Raw genomic sequence first — 17417 nt, forward strand, 5'->3', positions numbered from 1 at the left:
TTATATGATAGGAAACTAATTTTAATGTAAAACCCTTTTATTGCTGTAGGTGATGTAAAAGAAGTTATTGAAGAGCCAAAGGAAGAACCTGAACATGAACACAAAGAGCCAGAGAATGCAGATCAACCACAAGCAGAGAAAAGTAAGATTTACCAGTTTCCTTTTCACATCGGTTCATAGATAGATTTTTGTAGTTTGCCAATGATATTAGCAAAAACCACCACAAAATCTCCTTTTCATTCTGAAATTCTATATACGGTAGTTCCATCTTGATGGCAAGAACCATAGCCCCTCAGTAAGTTGTCCGATCACATAAAATCTCCATGTAGGAGGAGACCTAACCACTTATATCTCAAACTAGCATTCAATAAAGAGCAGTTTGGATAGAACTGCTGCAGGTCACATTATGACCAGAAACTGTAGAACTCTGTAGTCCAGTAAGTGCAAAGAGGAGTAAACTGTTTAAATTGAACCTGTCAGCGGAAATGTAGTTGATAAACCACAACCGGTATGTTCACAAGCCGCTAAGTAGCTTCCACATCATGTTTCTTTCATGGTCCAGCTCAGTGGCATCATCCTGAAAATCAACTTTGAAGTGAGTTATTAAATGTTGGTATAAAGGGAGGTTAGAAACTGGTCTGTAGTTGGTAGAATTGGATGGGTCTATTGAAGGTTTCTTTAGTAAAGGGGTGATAACAGCATGCTTGCCAGAAGAGAGAGGTTGAAGATTTTAGTGAGGTGAGAAGTGACTGCTGGGGAGAGACACTGCACGAGATGTGAGGAGATGGGGCTGATGCAGGTAGTGGGTCGAGCAGAGGAAAGGAGCCTGGACACTTCTTCCTCTGTGACTGGCTCAAAGAAAGAGAGTGAACAAGGTGCACCAGAAGGAAGGGGATTAGTGGGGTGAGAGGATTGGGCAATTATTTCCTGGCGAATACAATCAATTTTATCCTTAAAGTAGGTGGCCAGATCTTCAGCCCCAATGTCTGTGACAGGTGGCTGCACCTTTGGTGTTAGTAAGGAGGGAAGGGTATCAAAGACCTGTTTGGCAAGGTGAAGTGCAGAGTGGAGCATTGCCGAAGGAAACGAGTTTGTTCAGTGTGCCAAGGTTGCCTGCGTGTGTGTTGAAAATTTCGGATAGTGAGCGGTGCCATCTCTTCTAGCACACTTCTGACAGTGTGATTATAGTGGTTAGTAGCCAGGTTTGGACAGGTGAAAGAGGATATGTGGCATAGTGCAGACTGTAAGTTTTCTGTGAGTGGGTGAGTATCTATTGCACGTGGGCCCGGTATGAATGATGGGTGGAAGGATTCTGAGAAGGTGAAGGATTATTGAAAGTAAAAGAAAGGAGGTTATGGTTTGAAGGTGGAAAGAAAGAATTGGTAAAATTAGATATTGAAGATGGTCAGAAGATCAAATCGAGGATGTTTCCCTCACTATGAGTGGGGGAAACGCAGAGTTGTGAAAGACCGAGAGAAGTAGTCAGTGCTAAGAGCTGAGAGGCAGGAGGGGAAATGGGAGTGTTAACAGGGATGTTGAAGTCTCCCATGATGATGATTGGAATGTCACAGGATAGAAAGTGAGAGAGCCAAGAGGCAAAGTGGTCAAGAAACTGATAGGGTGAGCCAGGAGGACGGTATACTACAGCCACACGAAGAGAGAATGGGCGGAAAAGTCTGAGGGTGTGGACCTCAAAAGATGGGAAAGTAAGAGAAGGTACAGGAGGTATAACCTGGAAAGTGCATCGTGGAGAGAGGAGTATGCCTACCCCTCCTCCCTGCCTATTCTCTGGTCTGGAGGAGTGAGAGAAGCGCAAACCGCCATAAGACAATGCCGCAACCAAGGCAGCATCATCCTGCTTTATCCATGGGGTTTCAAAGGCAGGAGGAGTTTGACTTCTGCTCTTTGCTCTCCACCTCCTTGACATTGTGCTAACAAATTGATTTTCAAAATGGTGTCCCCACGCTGGGCCAAGAAATAAACGTGACCGTGTTGATCTACTGTATTTGACAAAATACTGGTAGAGGTTTATTAGGTACAGAGAAAACATTTGTGCTTTTCATAAATCTGGGCCAATGTCCAGTTTGCCTTTCAAGTGTGTAGAGTGCGCCAGATTATTGAATCCTGGTGTACAGTCTTCAGTTATCTTGTGCACCCTGCACTGCTCTGGAAGTGTGCACTATCATTTTTTTTTTTTTTTTTTTGAGGGGGGGGGGGGGCGTTTAACATACAGTGTACAACACAATTCTGTGAAGTTGCAGTATTTAAAGGGGTATTCTCGCCTGGGCATTCACATTCAGTTTCACTAATCTGCCATATATAAACATTTCTTCAATTGGATGTTATTAAAAAAAAATGTTCCTGTGTGAAGATAAATTCTCATAAATGTAGCCATATGGTCCCTTAGAAACGAGATAGCTTCCTCGGATACGACCACGTCACACTCTGGCAGTGGTGGCCAGACATGAGCTATAGAGTCCGGCCTGACCACCTGGCTTCAGCGATCATTACCACAGGACGGCTGTAGGACATGTAGTAACTCCCGGACATTTCATATACAAAAACCTTTGTGTTTATTTGTGCAATCACTCCAGCAGAGGTGGCCGTATCCGAGGAAGCTATCTCGTTTCTAAGGGACCAAATCACTACATTTATGAGAAATTATCTTCACACAGGAACATTTTTTTTAATAACATCCAATTGAAGAAATGTTTATATATGGCATAATTATCAAACTGAATGTGAATGCCCAGATGAGAATACCCCTTTAATATTTCGCAAACTCCAAAAAACCATGAACGACCCTATAGATGCACATTTCTTTTAAAAGCCTAATATTGTGCAGGGTGTCATTTTTAACGGCTCACTTTCCAAATCATTTACAGGTGATCACTCCAGAAGAAAGCGTTCTAAATCCGAAGATTTGGACAGACAAACCTCAAAAAGGAGGCGATTTGAAGGTGAAGAGTATGAGGCAGAACTAAAGGTTAAAATTACAGCGGGCGATGACCTGAATGAGAAACTGCAGAAGGTACAAGTTAATATCAGCCCTTGCATGTTAGTAATATTTTACAGCTCTTGCAACAGTAAATCTGTTGTGCATTCTATGTTGTATGTAGCATAAACTCATTCACACCCCATCACTGCTGGTGTCCTAATTGCATTCTGCCTGGAGGTAGTCATCTCAAAAAAATGACATGCTGTTTGAGGATATTTCCTTAATATCTGTATCTGCCGTGACACCTGCTGACTTCTCCCCCCTCTGGGACTCTAACTCTATCTGTGTCCAGTCTACAGATGGTTGAATAAAATAAATGTAGAGAGCTGTATCATTACCCGCCTGTAATCCTGCTGTGTGCCGCAGAGCCTATAGGTGTAATGTGATGTTATCACTCCTGTCAGATTCATAGCCCACATAAAGGTTTTATTATTTTAATTACACAAAAACAAGATGAGGAGAGGGGGGCATTATGAGTTTGGGGGGGGGGGGGGCTGTGGCCCCAATAAGTAAGTGGGGGGAGAATGGAGGGGAAGCAATGTAATGGGGCCATAATGTGAGGGGAAAACTAAGGGAGTTGCTCCATACACACTTTTTATTATTGAAGATAAGTTTCAAAACACAATTTTATTGCAACTTGTGCACTGGGCACTAAGGCTGTATTCACACTGTAGTAGTACTTAAATTTCCCATTGCAAACACAATGGGAAAAACACATTTGCGGTTTCACATGTAATATTTCTTTGTAGCTGTAGGTGGGATCCCAGAGTCCATTTTATTTGTGGGCCATAGGAACCCTGGTGAGACACTGCTAGTAAGCAATGGCAGGGATAGTCTTCACCTCTGTCCTAGAAGGGGGATAGTAGTGGAAAATTTCTTATGGCATAATTTGGTTAAATGAAGCCGTGTACTTGGATGTCTTCAACCGGTAATTCAGTTGGTCAGTCAGTTGGTCAGTTACTCAGTTAGGTCAACTGAATCTTTCCTTGAGCATGTTATCTGGTAGGACTGATATCTCCTATACTGTGGATGGGGTGATAAAGGCATTTTCCTGTAATAAATAATCTGTAGAAAATGATAATCATAGACTATTAAATCCTCCATTAATGTTCATTCTTAGGTGATCCAGAAAATGTTTGAAGAAAAGCTTAGTGCCTTGCAATGTTTAGACTTTGACAAAGAAATAGCAGAACTGAAATCGAGAGTGGAGAAAATTGAAAGCAAGAAACATGAGAAGGCTCTTCATTCTATGCAGGTAACATTTTCCTTAAATTTTTCACTTTACTTTAAAACGTTGCCAATGTAGGATAAGTTGGCTTGTCCTGACTACCTGAGACTTAACAAATTAGGACTCGTCCTAATGGTTGCATTGATACTGTGAATGTACTATTGACATCAGCAGCAGCAGACCAGCTGTAACACGCAGCCTGGCTCCTGAAGCATGTCGTCTGAATTGAGAAAGCTTGGTTCTGTACCGTTTAACCCCATAACTGCCAAAAAGGTTGAACACGGTAGCTAAGGAGACAGGCAGAGAGAAGGGTTTCCCTTTGTCAACCTGACAACCCTAGGGTTGCCATAGCTCCTGAAAGCCCAATCATGTCCTCCATGTTTGTCAACTATGGAAATTTGTTATACCAAGCCAATGGACTGATAGATTTAATGTCAATGTAAAACCCACCGTTATAATACACGGCAGTACAGATGTTATTGTATTATTGCATTGAATTATATGAGCAGCAAGAGGCCTGATCATGGCCTCTTGGTTTGCCAATTATGGAGGTCAGTAATGCACTACAGTACAGGAGTATGGACAATCATGGTATCATATTTGTAAGTTCCCTATATACCTAAATAATTCAGAGAAAAAAATGGCAATTATTGCAGTTTTACCCATAACTACAGTCAGTCCTCGGGTTATGTACAAGATTCTGTAGGTTTGTTTTTAAGTTGAATTTGTATGCAAGTCACTATGCATATATATGCAACTATATATTTTATAATTGTAACTCCAACTATTATAGCTGTTTATTGTAGCCTAGGGGTAAAGTACAGTACAGGGCTCATCTGTAAGTCGGGTGTTCTTAAGTAGGGGACTGCCTGGAAAAAGTGGTATTGCTTTGGCTGTAATGATCTTGGCTGAGCATAAAAAACTTCCATATATACTTGTGTAGAAGCCGAGTTTTTCAGCACATAAAATGGAAAACCCCACCTCGTCTTCTACAGGAGCCAACAAAAAAATAAACCTACATGCTTGGCGCTGCTCCCCATTTCTCTCAGTACCAACAAAAAATAGCGCTGACTTTTTTTCTGCATTGGCTCAACTCATATCCTACAATGAAACTGACACCATGAGTTTAGACCAGTGATTCTTAACCTTGTTTGAGGTACCGACCCCACCAGTTTCATATGCACATTCACCTAACCCATCTTTAGTGATAAATCAACTACTTGTTGGGTTTATTAGTGAAAATCTGGTGACCGGTTCCCTTTAACCCAAATGAAATCAGTGGAACGTTGGGGGGGGGGGGGGGCTCTTACTGCAAAAAACAAGCCCTTGTCAGATAATCAAATAACCTTGTCTTGTTGATGATGAACATAAAATAAGTCTTTCTCCCAAATGTAATTTTTAATTGTGTTTTTTTTTTTTTTGTTTTTTTTTTTTTTCTATGTTTAGGCTAAAATAAGTAGATTAACAAAACGTTTTGGAGCAGCGAAGGAGGACCTTAAGAAGAAACCTGAGGTAAAAATAAATTATCTGAAGTAAAACACACCTAGTGCGATTGTATTATCAGACTCCTTTTATGAGATGACATGTTAACCATTTATTTAATTTTAGCAAATGACTGAAATTAAATGAGTAGTAAAAAAAAAATGACATTTGTTTTCTGCACCTCCCCTCCCCAGGCCACAGTCACCCAGGCCACAGTCACCCAGGCTGCGTCACCAATGAAAACTGCAGTAAATGATCCTGCTCCAAGCACCAATATGGGCAATTTCAGGTAAGCTGTAATATGATTGCATTGTGCGGAATTATTTTTAAAGTTGCAGTACATAATCAAGTAACTTTTTTTTTTTAACTTGTGTAATTCACTTGTTATGAGTAAATTGACAACTGGGTGTTACCTGCTTGCTGCCAGTGTTAACTCTGAATGGGCACAGGATAATGGGTCTGTGTCTATGTCACTATCCAGAGTTGACAAAGTGCTGGGGCATAGACCCATTACTCATCCTTAACCCTCTGGGGGGGGGGGGGGGGCGCAGGTCCTCTTCTCTATTCCTGTGCACAGGCAGCAACAGGTCCATGCGCGTTGAGCATGCACACACTTTGATGTAAGCAGCTGACATCATAGTGTGTGCACAGATCTGTTGCTGCCTGCTCACAGGAATCGAGAAGAGGACCTGCGGGGGTGTTTGAAAGGTGAGCACTGAGTTGTACTTTTTTTTTATATACCTGAGTATAAGCCAAGTGGGGCTTATTCAACACACAAATTGTGCTGAAAAACTCTGCCTACAATGAAGTATATACGGTACATAATTAATTTTGATATACTGAGATTGGCAGGCATATATTATGTTTTAGTTTTCCCATCATGTTGCTTCTTTTCATTTTTGTGTTCAGTCCAATTTTTTTGTGTTTATTTAAATGTAAAAATATAGAAAATAGGCACAAATAGTGGTCAGTGTTCCTACAGCTCTAGTCCTTACCTTTTGTAGTGCTGATCTTCTAATGTCATGCAATTCTGTTTCTTATCTGCAGGAATTCTGGAACAGTGAGGCAAATGTTGGAAACAAAGCGAAGTGTGGGAGATGCCAATACAGTTAATGTCCAGTCTTCTCCTGCAGGTGAGATGCTCCATGTGGTACAAACATGTCACTTTTGAATATTTCATGTAGATTTGATCTCAACTAATGTCCATTTATATGTGGGTGAAAGAATGATTTTTTTTTTTTTTTTTCCCTTTAAGCTTCATCCTCTGCTAAAGGCTCTTCTAATTTAACACTTCGCTCATCAAACACTACGCATGTGCCTGTGAACCAGTCTCCTGCCAGTAACAGCCTACAAACCAGGCCACCACCTGACTGGAAATTAATTCAGCAGAAAAGTAAGCTCAGGACTTAATAGTTTAAACTTGAAAGTTTATTTATTTATTTTTTAATTAAGCAGTAATGTAATTTTCTTTCTTAACAGTTAATGCTTCCAGTATTGGAGCATCTCAGAGTACTGTGAGCAGTCAATCCAAATCTCTACCACCGGTTACTTCAGCTCCAGTTATGACTCCCGTCATTCCTTCATCTTCTAATACAACTGTTGTTGGAAACAACCAGGTGTCTACTAGTAACACCCAGCCAGTGTCTGTGTCTCTGCAGTCATTACCAGTAATCCTCCATGTACCACAGATCCTACAAGGTGCTACAGGGACATTAGTGACTAATCAGCAATCTGGCAATGTGGAGTTTATCCCTGTACAGAATCCGTCTGCAGTCAGCAATCTTACGAAAACCCCAGTGTCTCTACCTGTAACTAAAGCAATGAACAGCCCCTCAATGTCCAACTCGGGGATCCAGCGAAATTCTTCAATGAGTTCTATTAATTCCCCAATGGCCGTGCAGAATATGCCAACGTCACATTCAATAGCGCTATCCTCCAGGCAGTCGCTGCCCAATGTTGGAACATCCAGTGCATACAATCAGACAAATACTCGAAATGTGCCACAATTGAAATCGCCAGTGTCTGCTTATAACAACTCCACCACAACTGAATCACCTTCTGGGAGCAGATCTGGTGAGTAGTTTTGTTTTTTCTGGATTCATATGTCCTCCGTAATTGTAGAGAATAACCATAAAGTTGTTTCTTATTTTATACTAAAATATTTCATTTAAACTGCAGATGTGCAGATTAATCGGACACCAACAGCAGAGACTCCTTCAAACAAGCGTCCCCTAGCTGACACTAGTGCACAGGTTTGTGAATTATTATATATTGTTAGCTTCAGTGCTTTTTTTATTAGGGAATTTTTAAACAATCCCTTCAAGAACCTGTTTTATTTAAATGTAGTTCTTATTGTGAAACATAACAAAAACTAAACAAAAGTGTCTTGGGTAAAACGATGGATCTTCAGCTCTGCTGCCATACGTTTATGCTCCGTACACAATATATGTATTTATGAAAGTCTATTATGTATATTTGAGTGTACATACTATATTGGGGGTGTGTGGAGGGGGGAATGTAACTAATGAAATATTTCCTAGTAATTGAAATAATTTGATAGAATACTACTGGATCCCCTCCCCGTTTGTGCTCCCAGAAGTTCTAATTTATTCATATTTCCTTAGAGTGTAAAGCGTGCTGCCGGCGTGATTGATCTTACCCTGGATGATGAAGAAGCGGAATTATCCACCAAGGGTAAGTATGTGTTGGTGCTTAAAAAAAAGTGTCTTTTAAAAAGAAAAATGTATTTTATGTTCTGTTCATATGGCTCTGACATTGATGTATTCCCATTTGAACTGTCAATGGAAGCGTTTTTTAATTTCGTTTTTTTTTGTGTGTGTGTGTTTTCATAGATTCAAGAAGGAGCAACACTTCATCTTTACCTTCAAGCGGTCAGTCATCACAACCTATGAGTCGCCAAATGCAGCCTCAGCAGGCAAACAATGTGCAGACCTCCTCTGCACCAGCTGGTCTTCCTTCTCAAGCCACTATACATGTTTTACCAACAGGTACGTTTTACACTTTTTTTTTTTTCTACATTTTTATCTTTGAAGCATTTTGAAACACTTTGCAAATGTATCAAAAAATTTGTAAATTGCAACATGTGCTTTACAATCTTAATGTAAGGACATTGCATGTTACTATTCACAAAACGCTATTCAAACACATTGCATAAAACAGCTGGAGTTAAAATGACCCACTGCTTTAACTTCAACAATGGGCTGTTTTCAATTTTCCTGTAGCTGTACCATAAGGTTAATTGAAAATTAGGCTATTGCTTATTAGTGGGGTGTATTCCAGCTTCATATAAGTGTATATATATGTTGTCATGATCATCCTAGGAGCCAGAATTGACAATTTAAACTAACCTAATCTGTTGTGCCTGATTTGGCAACTACACAGATAGAATCAGTTGAGCTGTGGGGCTCCCTGTTGTCAGGCTCACGGTAAGGCTTATAAACATCAGCTGAAAAAAACACTTTGCTTTTGCAGAGGTGACAGATATGTTGCCATATTTTTGCATTCAATTTTTTTTGTAATATGTACATATAGGTTAGTTCTTATTTTGGTTATTTTATCAGATTTTTTTTTTTTACATCCGTTGTGCAATGAAAACTACACAAGGATATGGTATAATGGAAAGATTGGCACCTGTTTTGTGTGTTAAACCTCTTTTAGTTTTTGCTTACAATGAACCTGGGAAATAACCGGGAGAGGAATTCACGCAAATGTTCAGCATCCTTTGGGATCCAGTAAAACAATTTCTTCTTTATTTAAATTTACATTCAATGCTACTTTATAAGATTAACTAAAGAAGTATTTCATGTAGGATACAAATACCAAAAATATATATTCCTACACACAAAAACTATATGTAACCAAATATTAAATATTCATTAAAATAACCAAAAAAACTTAGAATAATATATTTGCCTACTTATTTTATCCCATCTCTCCCCGTCCGCATGTGCATATGCTGTGCATCTCTATGGAGAAGGGAGGGGTCACCCCTCCTCCTCTTCAGTGTGCTGGACGTGCCCAGGCGGGCATACGCTCGTGTGAATTCGACCCTTACGGTCATTGCCTCCTCTCTGTGGGCAGATCACTTTTTTTCTATGCCATGCTTTTTTACAATTTTGTGCTATTGCCTGGGTACACATCCCTAACATATTTAGACAAAGCTGAGATATCAGCACTGCTGTTTGTCCATCATGTGGCGACAAATTCATACCTTAAGTCGCCTAGTGATGCACCCCACATGTAGCTTATGAGATATACACATAATGTGGTGTAGCATTAATGAAACAATTCATTTTGAAATGTTTACTATTTGTATATCAGGAGTAATTTAGAATTTGTTGCCACTTGTCCGACATAGATGGCAGCACTAATAATGTCTGTGTTAAGATTCTGGTTTGTAAAGAAATTGCAGAGAAATTAGTTTTCGTCGGCCCACATTTATTAAGGAGTTCTTACATGCTTTCTAGTGCAAAGTCAGACAGTTTTGTGTTTGCACTGTGTGCTATAAGATCCCTCAAGAGGTAGTTGGATGTGTACCACAATTCTGCAGCATGAACACTGCACCAAAAAAATGGTGCCCACTTCCAGAGCAGTGCAGGGGGAGCCAGATTTGATGAATCTGCGGCACATAGAACAGTTTGCACTACTTTTGATAAATGTGAGCCATTGTGTTTATGCCAAATTTGTGCTGCAGTTTTTGCATTAGTAGAGTGCAATAAATATGCCTAAAATGGACAAATTATAAAATATCTCTACAATAGACTGCCATTGACATAATAGAGACCCTAAACTGAAAGATGTCCTAGGAATACAGCGCCATGTTTCTCTATGGAGAGGGGCGAGGGTGAGCAGCTACGGTACGGCTGGCAAACGTCAATGTGAATACATCCTAACGGTGCTAGTTTACAAATATTATTTGTTTAGAATGTAAAGCCTATTAACCATCATATTTCTTCCTTTCCAGCTCAAACAACAGTTAATATAACACAGCGCCCCGGGACTCAGACGGCACCAAGAGCCGCAGCTCCTCGAGCATCAAACAACCAACATATGGTTTACACTTCAACTGCCCTCCCTACTGTACCCGTGCAGACACCTGTGCGCAACACTGTCATGCAAAGCCAAAACCTACGGCAGATCAGTCCTCAAACTGGAGGTAAGGTTATGCCAGAAACACACATATATTTTGACCTTTGACAGAAATTGTACAATGCACTAAAATTCTAGGATAAACTTGGCCAATAAACAGGTTTCAGTCTAGCATCATCTAGTCTAACATTTATATCTATCACAATTCGCATTAGATACTATAATGCATCTGTTAACACTTATGAATTTCCATTGCGGTGCAATACAGCATTGTGAATAATGTCATATGTGGTATTTAGGTATGCATTAAAAAAGGATAAATTTTTACATCCCTTAATCTTTTTATGCTCTTTTTTTTTTTTTATATATAAATTAAGCCACTGAGATAGTGGTTGCAGGCAGAGGCTTATTCCAATCTCTCCTTCTAGACCACTTGTATGCATTGCCAAGCAAGCTGATTTTGTATGAGGAAGAGGGGAATCTGACCATATCCTTCTGCCAGCTTTGGTCAACAGTTAAATGCTTTATATGCAACAAATTATTCATTTTTTTTGTTTCATCTCTAGGAGTACCTGTGAGAATGCCACAAACAACTGCTTATGTAGTAAATAATGGGATGCCTGTGGGATCTACTGGACCACAGCTCACAGTCCATCATCGACCTCCTCAAGTAAGTAGCCACTCATGCTTGATCACCATCCTTTATTTTATAATATAGTATTTTCTGTATTTTTTGTTGTTTTAAATTTATATTCGATTGTGTTCTGTTACTGGTAATGAGGATGATCACAGTATTTAAAATGATCTTTTGTCTTGTAGGAACCTGCAAGGCCGGTCCATCCAGCACCACTTCCTGAAGCCCCTCAACCTCAGCGCCTTCCTCCAGAAGCCTCCTCAACCTCACCCCCACAAAAACCTCACCTAAAATTAGCCAGAGTACAAAGCCAAAATGGGATTGTGCTATCATGGAGTGTATTAGAGGTAGATCGCACCTGTGCAGTAGTGGATAGCTACCATCTATATGCTTATCATGAAGACCCAACCGCAACATCTTCATCACAGTGGAAAAAAATTGGGGAAGTTAAAGCGCTACCTCTTCCAATGGCATGTACTCTCACGCAGTTTGTTTCTGGAAGCAAATATTATTTTGCTGTTCAGGCAAAGGACATTTATGGCCGCTTTGGACCTTTTTGCGATCCACAGTCAACAGATGTTATCGCCACTCAGAGCAGTTAGGAAATAGTGGAACGTCTGCTCTCACGTTTTCTGTTAGATTTCATGGAGGAGATCATCTCTATTTTTGTTGAACTACTGGGTTTTCATAATGGAGACCATGTACAGCACTTGCCTATTATCACACATAAGACTGCATTTCTGCCAAGAGCTTTTGAAATGACTTTTTGTGAAGACCAATGTTCTGAAGTCTGTGGATTGGTTTGGTTTCCCAGACTACACAAATCCTGAAAGGCCAAAAACAGTCACTTGACTTGATTGGCAATAGCTTAAAAGCTACTATAAAAGCTGTGCAAGTTGAACTACTGATCAAGGCTACATATTTCTTATATCATTCTGAAAAGAATTGGAATGTTTTGCTTTGATACTTGTCATTTTAAGAGCTACAAATCACTAAGTATTACAGAGGAAATCCAGTGTTTTGTGGTTTATTTATACACGAAGGCAAAACTTGTATTTAATCCCCACTGGCTGGGGACTTTACACTGATCAACAGCTTTTGACATGTAATATGAATTAACAAACAATTTTACTTTTCTTTTGTGTTTGTTTTTTTTTTCTTTTTTTATACCATTCTGTGAACTTTTTTCTTTTGTGCCTTAAATTGCAAAGGAACTGTCTTTCAGTATTTTGTTCTCCACCTTCCCCTGTGTTTAGTCCTTGTCCCATACCCCAATGCCAAAGAGCAATTGCTTTTAACCTTAGAATGTTTTTAATTTTTTCTGTTGCACGTCCACTTTCTTCTGGTCTCCTCCCCCCTTCCCCACCACCACTTCCCCTCAAAATCTAAATAAAAACAAAACCGTTCAGGAGCTGTGCAGACTGATCTGTCCTGCACACTTGTTCTCTCTACAGTTTACATTGTAATTGTGTTTGTTTTTAAAAATAAATGGGACATTGAGTTGTATTGGTTGCTGCACATCTACCAGTTCTACAACTTGAATGTTCCTCCTTACATAATATGGAAATTTTATTATATTTGGAGAAATTGCATATGTACAGTGTATCTTTGCTTTTTCTTTTTTTCTGAGAAGTATTTTTGTATACATATAGATTTTGTCCAGCTGCAAAATCTTTACACAGAATTTCAACATAGGAATTAGTTTTGTTAGTTCCGGCAACTCAGGTGACGACTTCAATGTGCAAGGCAAGCCCCTTTACATATTTTAAATCCTTAATGGTATTGCAGTACACACTATGTCACCAGGACTAAGCTTGTTCAGCTGCTACTAAGAAACTTTACATTAGAACTTCTGCAGTTGGCAAATTCTTCCATTCTAAATATCACTTCAACTCTCAATGTAATAATCTATAATTCTAAGAAGGTAAGCACTGGTTATCTAGTTGTTACTCTGCTTGAAAGATATTGTTACGTTGTATGTAAATAAATATTTTTTTACAAATGTCAATGTTTTCTGTGTTTTTAGTTTTAATTGAAATTCACCTCACAAAAAGTAAGGGCTATTTGGCTAGTGGAACCTATAGTAAATGTAATGTCACCTTCTCAAAACCTTTGAATCCACACGTCAATGTTTCATTACTTTTTGCACAACTTGCTGTTTTCTAACAAGATGTTTAACAAAATTCATAACGGATATTTAGTCCATGAACCCAATAATTTCAAGACCAAGATGACCCCTAACAATTGATCATCATTACCTTGCCTTTTAGAGGCTTCAAGAAGGATGCTCTAAGATGCAGTTGGCCACTGAGCTTGGTGTCCTAGAACATTGTTAGAGATTTTTATCTAGGGCTTTCAAATTAACCATTTCATGGTTGTCGCGGTATCAGAATTTGAACATAAACCAAGACACACATCAGTCTCTTAGTGCATGTAAAAATCTTCTTCTTCCCCCTTTATTTCACAACCACAGTCGTATATCAAAAAAGGACATAAAAGTCATCAAAGAGGCGTGAATAGAATACTGCAATGCTATTGGCCATAATGAATTCACCAGCACATTCTGGGAAAAAGTTAAGCTCCTTACTAACCAAAACAAGGGATAAGCAATGTTGGAGAACAAGAGAACAATCCTCTATAACAGTGATGGTGAACCTTTTAGAGACCGGGTGCCCAAACTACAACACCCACTTATTTACTATCAAGTGCCAACATGATAATTTATACAGTAACTTATTGCTCCCTGTTCTTCCACAACATTCAACTGTTTGGCCCCCTCAGGACACTAATACAGATGAAAGCAGGAGGGCAAATTCAGACTATTATTGTAGCTTCTCTCCAGGGTCTCTCTATACAGGAAGAATCATGGGGCCAGCAAGGGGGACCTCCAAAGATAATCCGACCCTGTTCACACCACCTCACTCTTCCTGCAGTTCCAATCGGTCAAGGATGTGTCACCTAGGGAGCAGCATCTCAAGTTGTCTGGGACTGCAGGAAGATTGGAGTCCTTTCTGGTGAACTTTGCCCTGGGGAGACAGCCTGGGTGCCCACAAAAAGGACTCTGGTGAGTGCCACCTCTGGCACCGGTGCCATAGGTTCGCCATCGCTGCTCTATAACAAGTGTCAAGGAGATAAAGTGGGGACAGGAGACAAGAAAAAAGGGCGCTGAATGTGTAGGTTAACTCAGGAAAGCTGGATATCAATAATTTGTATAGGTGTACACTCACCTTGTTGAGTTGCGCAAAATGGCACAACACATATAGCAGGTATTGTTAAAATTGGAGCGGTCTGCAGCCTCTTGGGGTTCCGGTGGGTTTACCCGTCCGGTGTGGGAACAGTGAGTTTCTCCGATATGGGTTTCTATTGGATATCCCCAATTCGATCAAAAAGTTTGGCGCGGTCCGTTCCGTTAGTATTTTTTATTATATATAAAATCAAAATATAATAAAAACATAAAAATCAAAACGCGTTTCGAACCTGTAACGGGTTCTTCGTCAGTTGCATTGCATGGTGTGTATTGGTAGCTCATATATAAAGCAATAGTGTTTGGTGGGTTGATGACCCGGTAACCATGTGACCTAGCAGTATTAACAATAGATTGCCGAACAATCAATGAGGGAGTCCTCTAAAACAATCTAAAAACCACTAAAATTAACATTTTTTCTGAATATCATGGACATAAAATGCTGATCTATAGGTGAAAAAACCTTTATAGTGTATTGCTGTACAGGCGGTCCCCTACTTAAGGACACCCGACTTACAGACAACCCATAGTTACAGACGGACCCCTCTGCCCACTGTGACCTCTGGTGAAGCTCTCTGGATGCTTTACTATAGTCCCAGACTGCAATGATCAGCTGTAAGATGTCTGTAATGAAGCTTTATTGATAATTCTTGGTCCAATTACACCAAAAATTTTGAAACTCCAATTGTCACTGGAGCAAAAGAAAAAAAATTGTCTGGAACTTCCATTATAAAATATACAGTTTCGACTTACATACAAATTCAACTTAAGAACAAACCTCCAGACCCTATCTTGTATGTAACCCGGGGACTGCCTGTACTTAAATTGTGTTGATAGAGTGAATACCTTGCTGCATGATTACTCACTATCCGCTATGCAGTCTGGATCCTTAAAAAAACTACTAAAATGGCTTCCCTCTGTTGTGAGAACTACAAGTACGGAAGCACATAGGGACCAAAATTTCTCCTACGGAGGCTTTGGGAGACCAAACTAGTTCTGTGGTTTTCACTTCAGAGTTTACTGGATAAGGTAAGTGGACTACTTGATATTGAATGCGCTGCGAAGAGCCTATATACTTGTGTATGTCAGTTCTTGCGTTATAAACTCCAGGGTAAAGCAGTTTAATAGAATGGGACAAAAAAAAAAAAAAAATTGTGTGTTCAGATTTTAAACTAAAATCGTTTCTGTGACCTCATTTAGTCCATCGGGTTTTAAGGTTTTTAATCTGTAGATCCAGTATATTTCCCTTTTTAAAACTTCGAATCTACTGGATACGTCTTCAGTTATGTGGTCTATTGGTATGATATTAAACTTTCCTTCATTTTTATGTTTTATCTCCATGTGTCTCGACAGGCTGTGTTTTTTATTTCCATGACTGATGTTAAAACGATGTTGGTTTAGCCTGCAATGTAGGGGTTCAGTTGTTCTGCCAACATATTGTATTCAATGAGGTATACGACAAAGCTTGTCTGGCAATTCATGTTCATATTAATACTGAATGTTTCTCCCGTTGATTTTGAGTGGAACATGTCTGAATTATGTCTGATAGTTTCACAGCATAGGCATCTTTTTTTGTTACATCTCGAGACTTTTGTGTTGCTCATTATGGTCTTTGTATGATTAGTTTTCCTATGCTGTTTAGGAATGCTGGGGGCTAGCCGTTGTTTTAAAGTTTTGGCCCTTCTGTAAGTAAACTGTGGATTTTTTGAAATATTTTTTTCTAAATAAGGGTCATTCAAAAGGATATGCCAATGTTTTCTAATTATGGTTTCTATCTCTTTATGGTTGGTAGTGTATGTTGTGATGAACCTGGTGTTATTACTGTTATCCTTTTTTACTTTTTCCTTTACAGATTGTAGGCACTCCTGTTGGCTTTTTTGGCTTGCTTTTTGTTTAGCGTTGGTGACAATTTCTTTTGGATATTTTTTCTCCAGGAGTCTGTCCTCAATTATTTTTGCTTGCTTCACATACGTGTCCATATCTGTGCAGTTCTGTCCATAATTCAGACATGTTCCACTCAAAATCAACGGGAGAAACATTCAGTATTAATATGAACATGAATTGCCAGACAAGCTTTGTCGTATACCTCATTGAATGCCAGTGCGGAATACAATATGTTGGCAGAACAACTCAACCCCTACATTGCAGGCTAAACCAACATCGTTTTAACATCAGTCATGGAAATAAAAAACACAGCCTGTCGAGACACATGGAGATAAAACATAAAAATGAAGGAAAGTTTAATATCATACCAATAGACCACATAACTGAAGACGTATCCAGTAGATTCGAAGTTTTAAAAAGAAGGGAAATATACTGGATCTACAGATTAAAAACCTTAAAACCCGATGGACTAAATGAGGTCACAGAAACGATTTTAGTTTAAAATCTGAACACACAATTTTTTTTTTTTTTTTTTTTTTGTCCCATTCTATTAAACTGCTTTACCCTGGAGTTTATAACGCAAGAACTGACATACACAAGTATATAGGCTCTTCGCAGCGCATTCAATATCATGTAGTCCACTTACCTTATCCAGTAAACTCTGAAGTGAAAACCATGGAACTAGTTTGGTCTCCCAAAGCCTCCGTAGGAGAAATTTTGGTCCCTATGTGCTTCCGTACTTGTAGTTCTCACAACAGAGGGAAGCCATTTTAGTAGTTTTTTTAAGGATCCAGACTGCATAGCGGATAGTGAGTAATCATGCAGCAAGGTATTCACT

At 39.4% G+C, this 17417-nt stretch overlaps 1 protein-coding gene across 6 annotated transcripts in view; it reads left to right on the forward strand.

Annotated features, from left to right (window-relative positions):
* The window catches only part of LOC140104822 (activating transcription factor 7-interacting protein 1-like), a 37756-nt gene extending 24297 nt beyond the window's left edge, over window positions 1–13459 (forward strand). For 5 of the 6 annotated variants that reach the window (XM_072128556.1, XM_072128553.1, XM_072128557.1 and 2 more), the window contains exons 3-16: window positions 50–142; window positions 2886–3031; window positions 4119–4253; window positions 5673–5738; window positions 5903–5997; window positions 6756–6841; window positions 6964–7101; window positions 7188–7781; window positions 7887–7960; window positions 8333–8402; window positions 8561–8716; window positions 10693–10884; window positions 11384–11487; window positions 11637–13459. In XM_072128556.1, coding sequence (XP_071984657.1) covers window positions 50–142; window positions 2886–3031; window positions 4119–4253; window positions 5673–5738; window positions 5903–5997; window positions 6756–6841; window positions 6964–7101; window positions 7188–7781; window positions 7887–7960; window positions 8333–8402; window positions 8561–8716; window positions 10693–10884; window positions 11384–11487; window positions 11637–12053 — 2366 coding nt within the window. In that variant the 3' untranslated portion in view covers window positions 12054–13459. The remainder of the gene's footprint in view (window positions 1–49; window positions 143–2885; window positions 3032–4118; window positions 4254–5672; window positions 5739–5902; window positions 5998–6755; window positions 6842–6963; window positions 7102–7187; window positions 7782–7886; window positions 7961–8332; window positions 8403–8560; window positions 8717–10692; window positions 10885–11383; window positions 11488–11636) is intronic. The other variant, XM_072128552.1, reaches the window with a different exon arrangement.
* Window positions 13460–17417: the final 3958 nt, after the last annotated feature.

This window comes from Engystomops pustulosus, chromosome 10 (genome assembly GCF_040894005.1).
Source record: "Engystomops pustulosus chromosome 10, aEngPut4.maternal, whole genome shotgun sequence".
NCBI lineage: Eukaryota > Metazoa > Chordata > Amphibia > Anura > Leptodactylidae > Engystomops > Engystomops pustulosus.